General features: G+C 50.1%; 1 protein-coding gene across 1 annotated transcript; it reads right to left on the bottom strand.

Moving 5' to 3' along the window:
- Positions 1-6,546: 6,546 nt before the first annotated feature.
- Positions 6,547-11,524, bottom strand: RNASEL (ribonuclease L (2',5'-oligoisoadenylate synthetase-dependent)). The gene is made up of 6 exons (XM_009581148.1): positions 10,075-11,524; positions 9,554-9,642; positions 8,950-9,140; positions 8,728-8,845; positions 7,846-7,967; positions 6,547-6,682 (listed from the first exon to the last, which is right to left on the bottom strand). Exons 1-6 carry the CDS (start codon positions 11,522-11,524, stop codon positions 6,547-6,549), a joined length of 2,106 nt encoding a protein of 701 aa, XP_009579443.1.
- Positions 11,525-12,906: the final 1,382 nt, after the last annotated feature.

Genomic DNA, 12,906 nt, shown 5'->3' with positions numbered 1-12,906 from the left:
TCACCACCCGCCAAGCAATGCCCAAACAGCGATCGCCACTTCCTGGACCATGCCTCTTATTTATATACTGAGCATGACGTCATATGGTATGGAATACCCCGTTGGCCAGTTGGGTCAGCTGTCGTGGCTATGCTCCCTTCCAGCTTCTTGAGCCACTGGCAGGCAGAGCATGGGAAGCTGAAAAGTCCTTTGCTAGTAGACTGCTTAGCAACAACTACAACATCGGAGTGTTATCAACATTCTTCTCATACTGAATCCAAAACACAGCACTAGGAGGAAATTTAACTCTATCCCAGCCGAAACCAGGACAGTAGAAAAGACTGATCTTTCTCACGTGGACATTAATCCTGCAGTGAATGTCCCTGGACCGACTCTTGTCCCCAAGCCACAGTTCCCTGTAGCACTTCACAGGGACCAGTAACCAGAGCCAGGCAGATAAAATCCCTCAGCTCCGGTGGTGTGTCATGGGAGTAGATGTGTGATCTCTCAGACCTGTATCATTTCTCCTGCCCCAGCCTGCGTGGCTGGCACGTTCAGCCGGGCTGAGTAGGAAGGGCAGACGCCATCACGCCTCGGTAGGGCAGAGCCGTACCCATGGGGTGCAGCGCCGGCTGGCTCCTGCTTGGCATTGCCTGCCAGCCCGCAGGCAGCCCCGACTGTCGGAGAGGAGCAAAACAAATCAGCGTGCCACCCAAAAATAGCTGCTGTTTCTGACTGTGCTAATGCCCGTGCCATCTTTTGCTCAGGATGCTTTTCTGCACCTTAGCACACTTTCGCCAATGACCTTTATCTAAGGGTCTTGCTTTTCTGCCCTTTAGATAAAAAGCTTGCTTTTCAGCTGAGAAAAATTGGTTATGTTGTCTTGAAAAGGCACTGTAATTGCTAGGGGAAATACCTGTAATGCCAAAGCAAACCTCCTATCGCCCATGTCTTGCTTTTCTCTTCTTTTGAGGGTCGCTGCTTTGCGCAGACGCGGTGCGTGCAGGGCCGGGAAGGTGCCAGCCATGAATCATCTCCCATCGCCAGGCGTCACTGTGGCACTGTCGGTGCCTTTACGCAGCGCGGAGGGACCGGTCCTGCTGAGGCTGGACATACTGCCTGCGCCCCACTTCGTGGGCGTGAGCACGGAGCTCCTCTGGGGAGAAGCCACCCCTGCGGGCACAAAGCTGAGAGCACATCTGTGCGGGGGGGCAGCTGTGCACACATATCCCCCGTCTCTCTAAATGCCATTTCCTCGCAAGCCTCCCGTCTGCCAGGACCCCCCGACCCGGCAGCAGAGCCAGGGTGGGACATGTCACCCCTGCCCTGCAGCCCCCAAACAGCTTCGCAGTCGAGGAGATCTGGGTAACTCATGTCTTTGCTCAACCACCCTTCCTTGACCTCCGTACAAGATGGGATTCAAAGGGGACAACACATCCTGCTGACCTCCCTCGTTTGCCACGCAGTACCGCTTCGTCTCTTCTCCCTCACCAGGCAATCACACCATCATTGTCTTCACGCTCCTGAAAGGGGTCCAGATCCTGCTGCCGCAGCCCCAGGAGAAAATGGAGCCCGTGGAGGAGCAAAAAGGTGAGCCAGGGCTGAAAGGAGTGCTCCTGCTCTCAAGGGGAGCTCCGGCTGCCGGGATGGGAGCTGGGCTGTAGGGCTCCCTGCATGGGTCCCTGATAGGAAGTTTGTGCATGTTATTTTTCTCAGATTCAGATAAAAGTCTTGAGAAAAGGCTCTCATTCAGCAAGTCTGCCTCCCATCCTACAGAGCAGGTAGGTGGTCTCAGAGGCAATCTGCCTCCCCCAAGCCACACCAGCACAAGCAGATGGAGCAGCAGAGCTATGACTCCCCTTAAAACTCAAAGGCCAACTGGGTGGGTCTGTGCAGGGTGCTGGTCACCCCCACAATCTCCAGTAACATTCACAGAAAACCCCCAGTTGCTGCACCTCTCCGGGCCCTGAACACCCGCCCCCCAGGAGCACACAGCAGTGCTGTTCATCCCTGATCTCCCACACCCTGCCTCCATCAGCTATGGCCACTGATGCAACATATCTCCCTTCCCTGCAGGCACCGAGGGAAGGACAGACCTCCGAGGAAGAACAGACCTCCCAACCTACCATCCACACTGAGCAGGGCAGGGGTGCGCTCCAAGAAAGCTGAGCAGCCTGGACATGCTGCATAGTTTGCACTTAATCAGCAATAAGACCTAAAAATAAAGCAACTCACAGCATCCTCCGGCCTGCCTGGTAACACAGCGCAGCAGCCTGCACCTCTGTGACCATGGCAGGGACGTGCCATGACACATTTCCACCCAAGGAGATGGCCTTGTCCACACAACAGTTTTTTTCCTCACATTTATCTGTAGAAGACTCCATTGCCCATAGCTGGGACCTAGTAAATAAATCAAACCGGGTGCACAGCACGACAACACCTTTGAGGTCTTTTTACAAGACATTTGGAAGGTGCTTAAAGCCAGAAAGCAGTCACAGTAAATTCTTTGCCCAAGGATGGGGGTCCTCAAACACCACCGGTCCCCAGAGCCCCACTGTGCAGGGAGCCAGGCTTCTCACCGAGGACCAGGATTGCTTTCCTCTGCTCAGCATGCCTTACAGCCTTGTCTCAGCTCCTCACCCCTCCGTGTTTTCCACACAAATTAAGTACCTTCTGCGGGTGGCAAGGCTAAGAGACCCCACCTGGTTTTCCACTCGGCTGTCCCTGGGTGCTGAGATGGTGCCTGCCTTACCAGAGCCTTTCTGATTTTCTAAACAAAATCAGCTCGTGCCTGACTCGGGGCCTCGGCATGTTTTTTTAAAAGCCAGTATGTTTACAAAGCACTAATCAAATCATATCGAAGACCTTCATTTTCCCCAGGTGAAACTGCGTCAGAGTGCCTTTGCCAAGTCACCAGGAAGCTGCAGAAATCCCAAATGTTCTTTGGACCGCATGAAGAAAAGACCATGACCTTTATCACGCTTTGCCTCTGACAGCTCCCTCGCCAGCTCTCAGCTTTGTAACTTTTGAGCTATTTTTAGCTATTTTTTAACCCTCAAATCCTAGAAGAGTGCCTCCTGGGAGTAATACAGGTGCATTTAAGGCAGATGACAACATGTTTCATATGTGTCGGTTATGATTATCAATGCTTTGCTTCTGGAGGATCAAAAAAACAAACAAACCCAAAGTCCAACAGCATTTCTATAAATGAGGCACTTAGGAGCAGCATCAGCTTCCCACAACCTGGACTGTGACCAGCTTCTTAAAATTGCCCTTGTGCTGTAACTTGATTTTGCCCCAAAAGCCTTCAGCCCCAAAAGCTAGCTGCATTTTTGTGTGCTTTGCACTAACACTTCAGTCTCTGCAGCCTGAGCCCAGCTGAGCCTGGTCCCTAGAAGGCTTCATGGATGTGCCCGAAGCTCATCACGGCAAAACCGCAGCTAAGATCGATCTTCACTCCACTGCTTCTGCGGACCTTCTTTTTTCCCCCCCGGTGCAGCAGATGAGACACGTTGACCTGGGGCCATCCCTGTGCACACAAGCATGTCCTCAGCACACAAGTGACAGGACGGGGAGCACCTGATCCCACCACATCAGGTTGAGCCAGCTGCCCCTGGGGTCACCCGTCAAGAGCAGGGGAAAAAGTCAGAGGCACAGCAAATGCACAACATACAGGCATGACAGCAGGGGAATGAAGCATGTAGGGCCAAATCAGCATGCCCTTGGGCACCATCCATGGTCTGCAAGCCCACCGGTACGAGGCAAAGGCAGGCAGCACCTCCCAGATGGGCACTGACGCTGGGAGCCATCAGCACATCAAGCAGCACTAACTCTGGCAGCCGGCTCTGCCCCCAGCTCCCCAGGACACCTTCACCCCCAGGCTGCGACATCGGGCACTGCCATACCACTCAGTTGCAATACTCTCCAGCTGTCCTTGCCACTGGTTTTCCTGCCTGGCCTCTCACCCATCCTCCCCGACCCTGCGAGGAGGAGAGGCAGCCTGGTGTTTTCCCCAGGGCTGGTCCCAGTACTGCATCCCCCCCTCTTCCAGTGGCCTGATGCTCTGGGAGCAATAAGCTTTGCAGACGCCGTGCGTGGATCAAGTTTCTCCTCTGACACCAGCCTGCTGGCATCTCTGGCTTCTCTGGCTTCTCGGAAAGCAGGAGACGGCCCTGCAGACCACACCAGCCTTCCCTGGAAATTCTTCCCGGCAGCCTGATTGCCCCAGAGAGGCAAGTCACAGCCTCCACGGGTTTAATCGTTGCTCTGGTTTGGACACCCTCGAGTGCTCTCTGCTTTCAGGAAGGCCTTTCCACAGCCTTTTAAGGCTGCCAAGTCACAGCCCTTTAGCAAAACAGCAGAGCAATGCAAGAAGACGCAAAGGTCAAAGCAAGCTGGAAACATGACGTTTTTACAAGAGGCTGAGGGAGCCCGGCCCACAGCCTCACCTCTCCTCATGCAAGAGCAGAATCGTGCTGCTGCAGCACAGAGCCACCGTGCTCCCCACAGCACCCCTGCTCCCCACGCTGCCGAGACCCAGACACGCATCTCTGGGTGTCCTCCTGCTTTCTGGGCATGAGAAAGACAGAGAACAAAAAAAAAAAAAAAAAAAAACCAGCAGGGAGGAAAGGAAGAAAGGAAAGTATTGACACAAGAGGAGTCGACATTCTCCTGGTTGCATTTCCTCTAATGGCACCTCATCAACAGTTGCATAGTCAAGCTTTCTTCTTGTTACATTTATGTATTTTAAAGGGTTCCCAAGACCATCGGAAGGACCTTTGCTCTGAGGCAGGACCACTGAGGCAGGCTGGCACACGGATCTCATGAGCCACGAGCACACGCGGGGCAGTTTGCAACCCAACTCAGGCGCAGCAATGCCTGCTGGCTTGCAGGTGCGTACGTCTGCAAGCACACACAGCTAACCAGAGGCGCGGGGCTGAATGATGCATTCTGGGCAGCCATTCGTTTGTAGAGGAGGTGGTCAAATACATCCATTCCCAGAGTTTTACATGTACGCAAACACATGTGCAAGCATTAATGCTCATCTTCGCACCTCAACTCATCCACCAAATCCTCACCCTCACGCCGCAAAAGCAATGCAAAAACGCCCACCGTTCAGCCCATTATTTCACAGGAGACAGCTTGCTTCCGAGGACAGGAAGCCTTTCATACCTCCCATCTTTTCCCATCAGATACCCATATGGGCCAGAAGCAGTTCATCTGAGCAGTGACAAAACCATCCACCACCTTACCTAAACAACCTAGAGGTGCTTCCAGAGGAAGGCCACAAATCCCAGCCTTTTGGGTATTTTATAGTGCCGCAGACTCTCTCTTTCTGTGCAGAGGGGATGGGGGACCTCATTCATAAATGAGTGTAGTAAGAGTCAGTTTTCCAGGTAAGTTTATTCCAAGTTTCCTTCTCCGTAGGCTAATTGAATGTATAACAATCTCAGTTTGAAAAAAATTTAAAATCTTTTCAACAGCTGAAAAATATTTCTGTAAGCAACATATAATCATTGTGCAAATCAGAGCGTTAGCCGAGAAACAAGCAAGCCCTTGGACAATCAGACAGACATTGCATGCCGTAGCATTTCAGAAATGGGTTTGTGCCACCCAGCCTCCAATATCAAAGCACTGAGCTGGCTGCGTGTGACGGTTGTATGGGCACCAGCTCTGTGCAAGGGAGCCAAGTCTGGCAGGAGGACAATGATGCAGCACTGGTTTGGAGACAGCGTGCGTAGCCCTGCCTCGCAGACCCAGCCTGCCACGGCAGAGCTTGTCCTTTCCAGGAGGAACCGGTCCCTGCAGTCCCTTTGACGTCAGCGACCTTTTTCAGGTGAGTCAGGACTGTTCACAGTAGCAGAGTTTTGTGGGATCGTGCTCCTTACGTCCATTCCTCGTGGAAACATCATCTCCTGCGTCTCCCAGAAGGTGCCAGCAGGCTGGCCTGAGTGTGCCTCTACCAGATCAGAGGGATAACGGGCCAAGGGCAACTCTGCAGCCAGACCATTGCTTAGGCATCTCATTTTCTGGCTGCTGTATTTCAAAAAGACTGAAAAGAGAGAATCCCTGTCTTTCTAGGGGTGGATGAGCAGCTCATCAGTGCAAGCGGTAGGGAATATTGGCCCTAGCAGGGAGCTCGAGCTCCTTTTCCTTTATCAGAGAGTCCCGTGTTGCCTGGCAATGGCCGAGCTCTTCTCCTGCCTCCCAGATGTGTTGGGTGTATGGGGGCTGTCCCACATCTCCTGGCTCTCCATAAGGATCAGGGCCTTGATCTCCACCTCACAGGGATGGATAAGCCCAGAGGGACAGAGGTAGCCAAGGGGGACCTGGGCTGGCACTCAGCTTGATTCCTTCCTCTTCAAAGCCAGTTGATTGTTGCACCAAATGCTTCTGAAGCGTTTTTCATTTTAGCATTTTTAGTCTAAGTCCTCCGTGCTCTGTCCCTGCATGTGCTATCTCCCATCTCCTTACCCACTTTCTTTAACTCTTTTGCAGATGAAGAAATAGAGAATAAAAGGAGGCAGTGATGGTGGGTTCAGACATGGGATATGAGGCAACGACATCCTACAGAGAAAGGGCCTGAATGTCTGCAAAGTGACTGTATTCAGGATTCTGGCGTAAACTGTTATAGACATAAATGGTAAGCGCTGGAAAAAGCTTCAAGAAATACTCGGCATGGTCTCCTATTTTGTTGCTGATCCTGAAAGAGAACAAAACCAAAATGGATTTTTAAAGCTTGCCCAAGGATTCAAGTGTCCAGGATGCCCTGGTTCCTCCCTTGCAGAGAAAAAGCCAGTCCAGAGGCTTTCTGATAACACAGGAAGGTTTCTTAAGAAATCCTTGAGTTGCAACTTTTCTATACCTTCCCTAAGCCCCTCAATCCATTTTTTCGCTATTCCTCCAGCACCTCCATCTGCCTAATCCCACCTGCATCTTCACTGGAGAGCAGTGCTGGCCACCAGCCTCAGTGAAACCGTCACTAGGAGCTAACCTCACATGTGAGCGCCCATGACTATAGAGGGTTGGAGACTCTGGCAGCTCTTTAGGAGTCAAGACCTCCTAACAGGATCTTCTAACAGGACTGGTGCTTCCTGATCCATATCTCTAAGCACTTCAGCACAGTAAACAGCAGCACTTTGGAAATACTGGCAGGGTAGATAAAGAGGCTTTTCAAAGGTATAAAGGATGATACAAATATTTAAGAGTGATCTAAAAAGCTTCCTGGAGTTACGGCAAGAAACACCAGCCTGCAGCAAAAATAACAACCCAGAAGGACACATTGTGGTGTCCTCTGCTGTAGAGCCATGACCTGCCTTAGCTGTCACAGACACCTCTCCACCCCACAGGCTGCTCTGCAAAGACAAGGGTGCAGAGGGAGCTGCCACCAGTGCTCTGAAGCTGCTGCTATCCCTCTGGAGTGGGATGCTCTGGTTGAGGATCTTCTGGGAGTGATATGGGAGATGATCCGGGAGTCAGATTTTGCTTCAAAATCTGAGGTCTAATCCTGTGAGCTAACTTCCTTTTCTTACCCTGAGGAAGGTGACTTTGAGGGCTGACAGCTTGCTGCTGTGACGCACAATCTTTCACACGCTATTGCACTGCCAGAGGAGATAGTCCATTAAAGCTCATCTCATTAGAGCGGCTATCTCCCACATCCTGGTTGTGTTCACCCTTCTGGAAAACCATCTGAAAAAGATTTTGCTCTCAAACTCACTGATGCTTGCAGATACCCAGATGCTCCCTGCAATGCAACTGTGGCAGGCACAAGGATGTGAATCATAGAATAGAATCACAGAATCATTAAGGTTGGAAAAGACCTCTAAGATCATCGAGTCCAACCATCAACTCAACACCACCATGTACCTGATATCTGGATGTTCATCCAGGTTTCTGATGAGCCTCAGTAGGTCGATGACATCGTTTCTATACCTGAATGGTCCTCCTTTCCTAGGATTTTTCATGATATTCAGAACATCTTCGTCAATCTGAAAAAAAAGCACGTAGATTATTCTCTGCCTTTCACACACCACGAAAGCAGCACATCTACCTCCACTCACCACAGCCGCTGCCTTTCTGCAGGGACATCATCTTGCATGGATAAATCTTGTGACCCTTAAAAGCGTGTTTCCCAACGTGAGCAGAAGAGTTCACCCTGCAGGGCATGCGCCATGCAGACCCCCTGATTCTGCTAAGCGTTTCCTCTCCTGCCTTGCCAAGGCATGACGTTCATATTAGGACTGTCAACATGGCACAGGAGATTTTCATGTGTGCCTGGAGGGCAGGAGGGACTCAGGACTCTTGGTTCAACTGTGCCACTGTTGAGAGGGCCACACAGACTGCCATACTGAACTGCGACGGTCGGATCTCAAACGATGCAGCATGTCTTTCCAGGCCTGGTCTCGCTGCTTTTGAGGCAATCTAACAAAACACTTTTGACAGAAATTTGCTGGCAACAAGGGCCAGAGGTCCTTGTCCTAAAGGGTCACCCCTGAAGGTTTGCCAGCTAATTCTATAACAACCCTACTACCACCCCAGTCAACAGAAGCTCTCTTTAGCACCAATGCCTTTAGTCTGGTGTATTTTGACTACGTGGCTTAGATTTAATTGTTTCCCCAGTTATCTGTATTTCCGTCGGGCTACTTTTTCCAGTTACGGTTTTAAACAGGGCCTGTGAAACACTCAGGAAAAGCTTCTGCCTGAAAGTCTACCTCAAACCTCGTATCCATCCAAAGAGAAGAGGATTACCTTCTTGGTCCACGACGGGTAAGGAAAACTTTCAGTAGCATTAGGGGCTTGAAAGACAGCTTTTCGGTCGTGGAGATCTTTGATTTTATTCCATATACTCTTCAGGAACTTGAACCTGCTGTGGAACGAGGAGCTTCATTAGCTGCAACAAGACATCGCTGTTCCCAGCACTACAGGCAAACCCCATACCGAAAGCTTTTCCTTTGTACTCCCAGGACTTACGTCTGTTTGCTCCAGAAATAGGGATGTTTGCTCAAACCTTCCAAGCCTCGTTCGTCATGAGAGACGAGGCTACCTACAAGGTCCAGAGCTTCCCTGTAATCTGGGGAATTAGCAGCCAAATCCTCGGTGCTGACTTGCTGAAGGGGTTTCCTACCCCCTCTTAAAACATACAGCACGAGCCTGCCGAGGGCCTGCAAAGAAACACATCGCTGCTCACGTGCCAGATGCATGAAACTTCTTACCGAATGGAAGAGGACTGGTAGTCCTAAACGAGCAGACCGTGTATGTGAACACACACATGCACCTATAGGTGTGCAGAAGTATACAAATACATGCAAACTTTGAAGCTGTGTGCCCAAAGGCAGAGGAGACAGGCACCATAATCACGCTCACAGGGTATCTGTGGATATCCCAGCACCAGCCGCAGCCTTGCATCCTAATCACTATCATTCTTATGCAGCATCTACTGTTATAGGGCTTTCCCAAAAATCAAGGTGTTTCCTAGTTGAGGATGCAGAAAGGCTTCCCCTAGGGTTCACAGCAACAGAAAATATCAGAGAGAACCTGCAATTTGAAACCATGCATTGATTCGCAGGGAAGTTACCTCTAAATCTGAGTTTACAAGTTCTTTGTTGCCTTCAATCAACTTTCTTTTATTATCAAAGTCTGCCAAGTAAATTTTGCCACCTAAATCTGAGGAAATAAGAGAAATCGTTAACAAATAATGGTGGAACGCCTTGATACAGTCTGTCACTGACTTCTGGATGGCCCCTTCTTTAGAAAACAAATCTCTGAAGAGATCTGCTGTGGGTTGATCTGTCTGCAAAGCCCTGGAAAGGAGGGCAGATCTAATGAGACATGTAAAGCTGTTCTGTTCACTCCTCTGTGGTTGTCTGCGAACATATCTATACCTATTCAAAGAGGAGAGCTAATGCCACAGACACTCCATTCTGCATAAAAATATCTGGTGGGGGTTTTTGTTTGTTTGTTTGGGGTTTTTTTTGGTGTTTTTTTTGTTTTTGTTTTTTTTTTTTTTTTTTTTACAGACAGCTATGAAACATCATCTTTTCTAAACTATAGGCAACAGGAAAGCAAAATGGAAATGTTGAGAAAGCAAAAGATAACCTATGAAAAAGTTGCTGGGATGCAGATTCTGGTGAGCAAATCCAAGGGAGTGCAGCTCTCTCACTGCCTGGAAGATCATCCTCAGAGCATCTTTGTAATCCATTTGGTCTTCTGGTTCCTGCAGATGTTCTTCAAGGTTTTTCTCCCAGAGCGGGAAGCACAAGTATATGTAGCCTCCTGCCTCCTCAAACTGGAAGAGCTTCAGTAGATGTTCACAGTTACCACATTGTTCGAAGAACGTTTTCTCTTTGTCACCCTCTGTACTGCGGCTTATTCTCACTGCTACCTCCGTCCCACCATGAAGCCCCAGGTAGATGCCACCTTGGGAAGTGTTCTGAATTCTCTGCTGGATTTGTTGAAATATCTTCAGTTTGCCGATCATAGGCCGATATATCTTATAAAGCTTTTTCAGCTGGTCCCTCCAGCGTTTGCTGTTTGGCTCCCAGTCTTTGAGGGTTTCTGGGACTAACCTGGCATTATACTGGCGAAGAAGACGTTCCATGTCACAAGCACGCTTCCTGTTCGCAATAGCGATAAGGTTCCCAACATCAGTCCTTGCTCCTTTTTCACACAACAAATTTGCTATATTGTAATCGTTTCCCTCTACAGCCACCATCAGTGCTGTGTTGCCCTTCTCATCTGCATCATCAATATCTATTTCACCCTTCTCCAATAAAGCTTTCACCAAATCTGGGCTCCGCATTTCAACAGCTAGGATGAGGGCAGTTTTCCCACATTCGTCTTTGCTGTTCACATCAACGCCGTGGTCCAGCAGGAAATGGCCTATGGAGACGGCTGACTCATACCTTTCCTTGGCACAACCCTTCTTGAGGGCATGGATCAAGGCATTCCTACCCCTGTTGTCACAAATGTTCACGTCGGCCCCCATCTCTTGGACAAGAGTTTTTACAACCGAGAAGTGGCCCTCCCTACAAGCATCCATCAGCGCTGTCGCACCTCCTTTATGGAGTTTCGCTTTCTCCTCACTAACCGCCCTCCTCAAATTCACGTTTGCTCCTTTGCTATACAGGAATTTCAAGGCTTCCTTCCTCCCATACCATGCAGCCTCCATGAAAGCTGTGAAGCCGTTGTCGTCATGGTCATTAATATTTAACCCACAATCAAGGAGGAGCTCCAGTATATTCACGTTTCCTGCTATCGCTGCCTCAGTAAATGCTGTGCCACCATTGTCCTTCCTGGCATATGGACAAGCACCCTTTTCCATCAGAAGCCAGACCAGGTCCTCCTTGTTAGCTTGCACAGCGCTCTGCAGTGGTGTCCAGCCACTTTCTGCTTTGGAGTTCACATCTGCCCCTTTCTCCAGCAGCTCCAGCACATCTTCTCTATTCCCGTCCCTCACAGCCACATTTAACTTGAAGGCAAGGTCTTCTGCTGTCTCCATGCTGGAAGGGGTAGATGCCTCCTGCTGGCTGTGAGCTGTGGGCTCCATGATGGTCAGAGGGAGGGCTCCATACCTCTGATGTTCTTCACCTGAGCCCAGGGGTCCCACTGAAGGATGGGAGAGGTGCAATGCTCAGTGCCTTCGTTGTGGGGGATGCTCTGGGTTTGGCAAAACGCACTAGGTTGGATAGGCTGCTATTTTAAGGGCTTTGTAGTCTTCACCTAATTAGTAAAGAGAAAATATTGTTTTATTAGACTGTGAAACCTCGCCATTTACATTTGATGTCCTGCAGGTCTTTGTAAGGGGCAACTAAGGACGGCAATGCCAGTGGCAGCCGAGAGAGCTAAGGCTCGGCGAGAAGCATGACTTTAGGACTTACCCAGACATATATACTCATCGTGTTTGCTTGCCTGGTCTCAGCACTAATCACAGCCCAGGCGGGCATCCCCTGGGGCGTCTGGGCCAGGGTACGGGGGAGAACCCGGGGTGTTCTTGCTATAAATATTATCTCAGTCTTATTACAGGTTACCTAATACGCTGGCCCCCAGAGATGTTTTCAGGTGGAGAATGCAGCAGGCAGGCAGAGATGGGCTTCAGTTTTGGATGGCAGCCACACACACGGTCCTGGAAAGTCCCTGATCCGATTCCTGGAATGAGAGAGAAAGCCAACCTTAATCCCTCCTGCTTCTACAGGCAATTAGGAGACCCTACCTGACCCTTAGAAGCCTTTCCTAAGCTTTTCATGATATTAAGAGGTTAATCAGGTAGGACCTGATCTATCTATGTCTATTTAGTATCTAGAGAAGCTGGAACTCCGATACCCATTTTCCTGACTGCAAAAGCTGGTTCAAGTGACCAGCACCTTCAGGAGTCACTGTCTGACAGGCTGAACTAGAAATAAATTATCTAAGCAAATCAGAAAAGGGACAGAGAAGTCTTAAGATATAAAGCCAAAATATAAATTCACATTAATTTACCCTCAGGAAAGCCAAAGACCATTTTATAGATGGTTTCTGCCCCAGCCCAGCAGAAAATTAATACCCTATTTCATTCATTTAGATGCATTTCATTTCCTTGTAGTAACTTCTATGCCTTTTGCCACTTACATAAAAAAAAAAGTTACTTTCCCGGCTGGAAAAGCAACACAGCATCCCTTGGGCACGGTGGGGCTCAAATTCCTCGCCCCCATCGGGAAAGCAGAAGCCCGGGGAGGGGGAAGGCAGGGGCTGCGCACCTTCCTCCTCCTCCGCCGAGCAGCAGAGCCGCAAGTGCCCTACCCTAGGAAACCTCTACATGTTTCTGTCCCGTCCCACCGGCTTTCGGCCAGGAGCCGCTTCGCCTCTGCGCATCACGGGCGCCAGCCGACGTGCAAAGTCACGCAACCCTGCTCAGCGTCACCAACCACCACCCACCGCGGGAAGGGGAGGAAG

The sequence above is a fragment of the Fulmarus glacialis genome, unplaced genomic scaffold (genome assembly GCF_000690835.1).
Source record: "Fulmarus glacialis isolate BGI_N327 unplaced genomic scaffold, ASM69083v1 scaffold19747, whole genome shotgun sequence".
NCBI lineage: Eukaryota > Metazoa > Chordata > Aves > Procellariiformes > Procellariidae > Fulmarus > Fulmarus glacialis.
The sequence above is the reverse complement of the archived record's forward strand: the minus strand, read 5'-3'. Positions and strand labels throughout refer to the sequence as shown.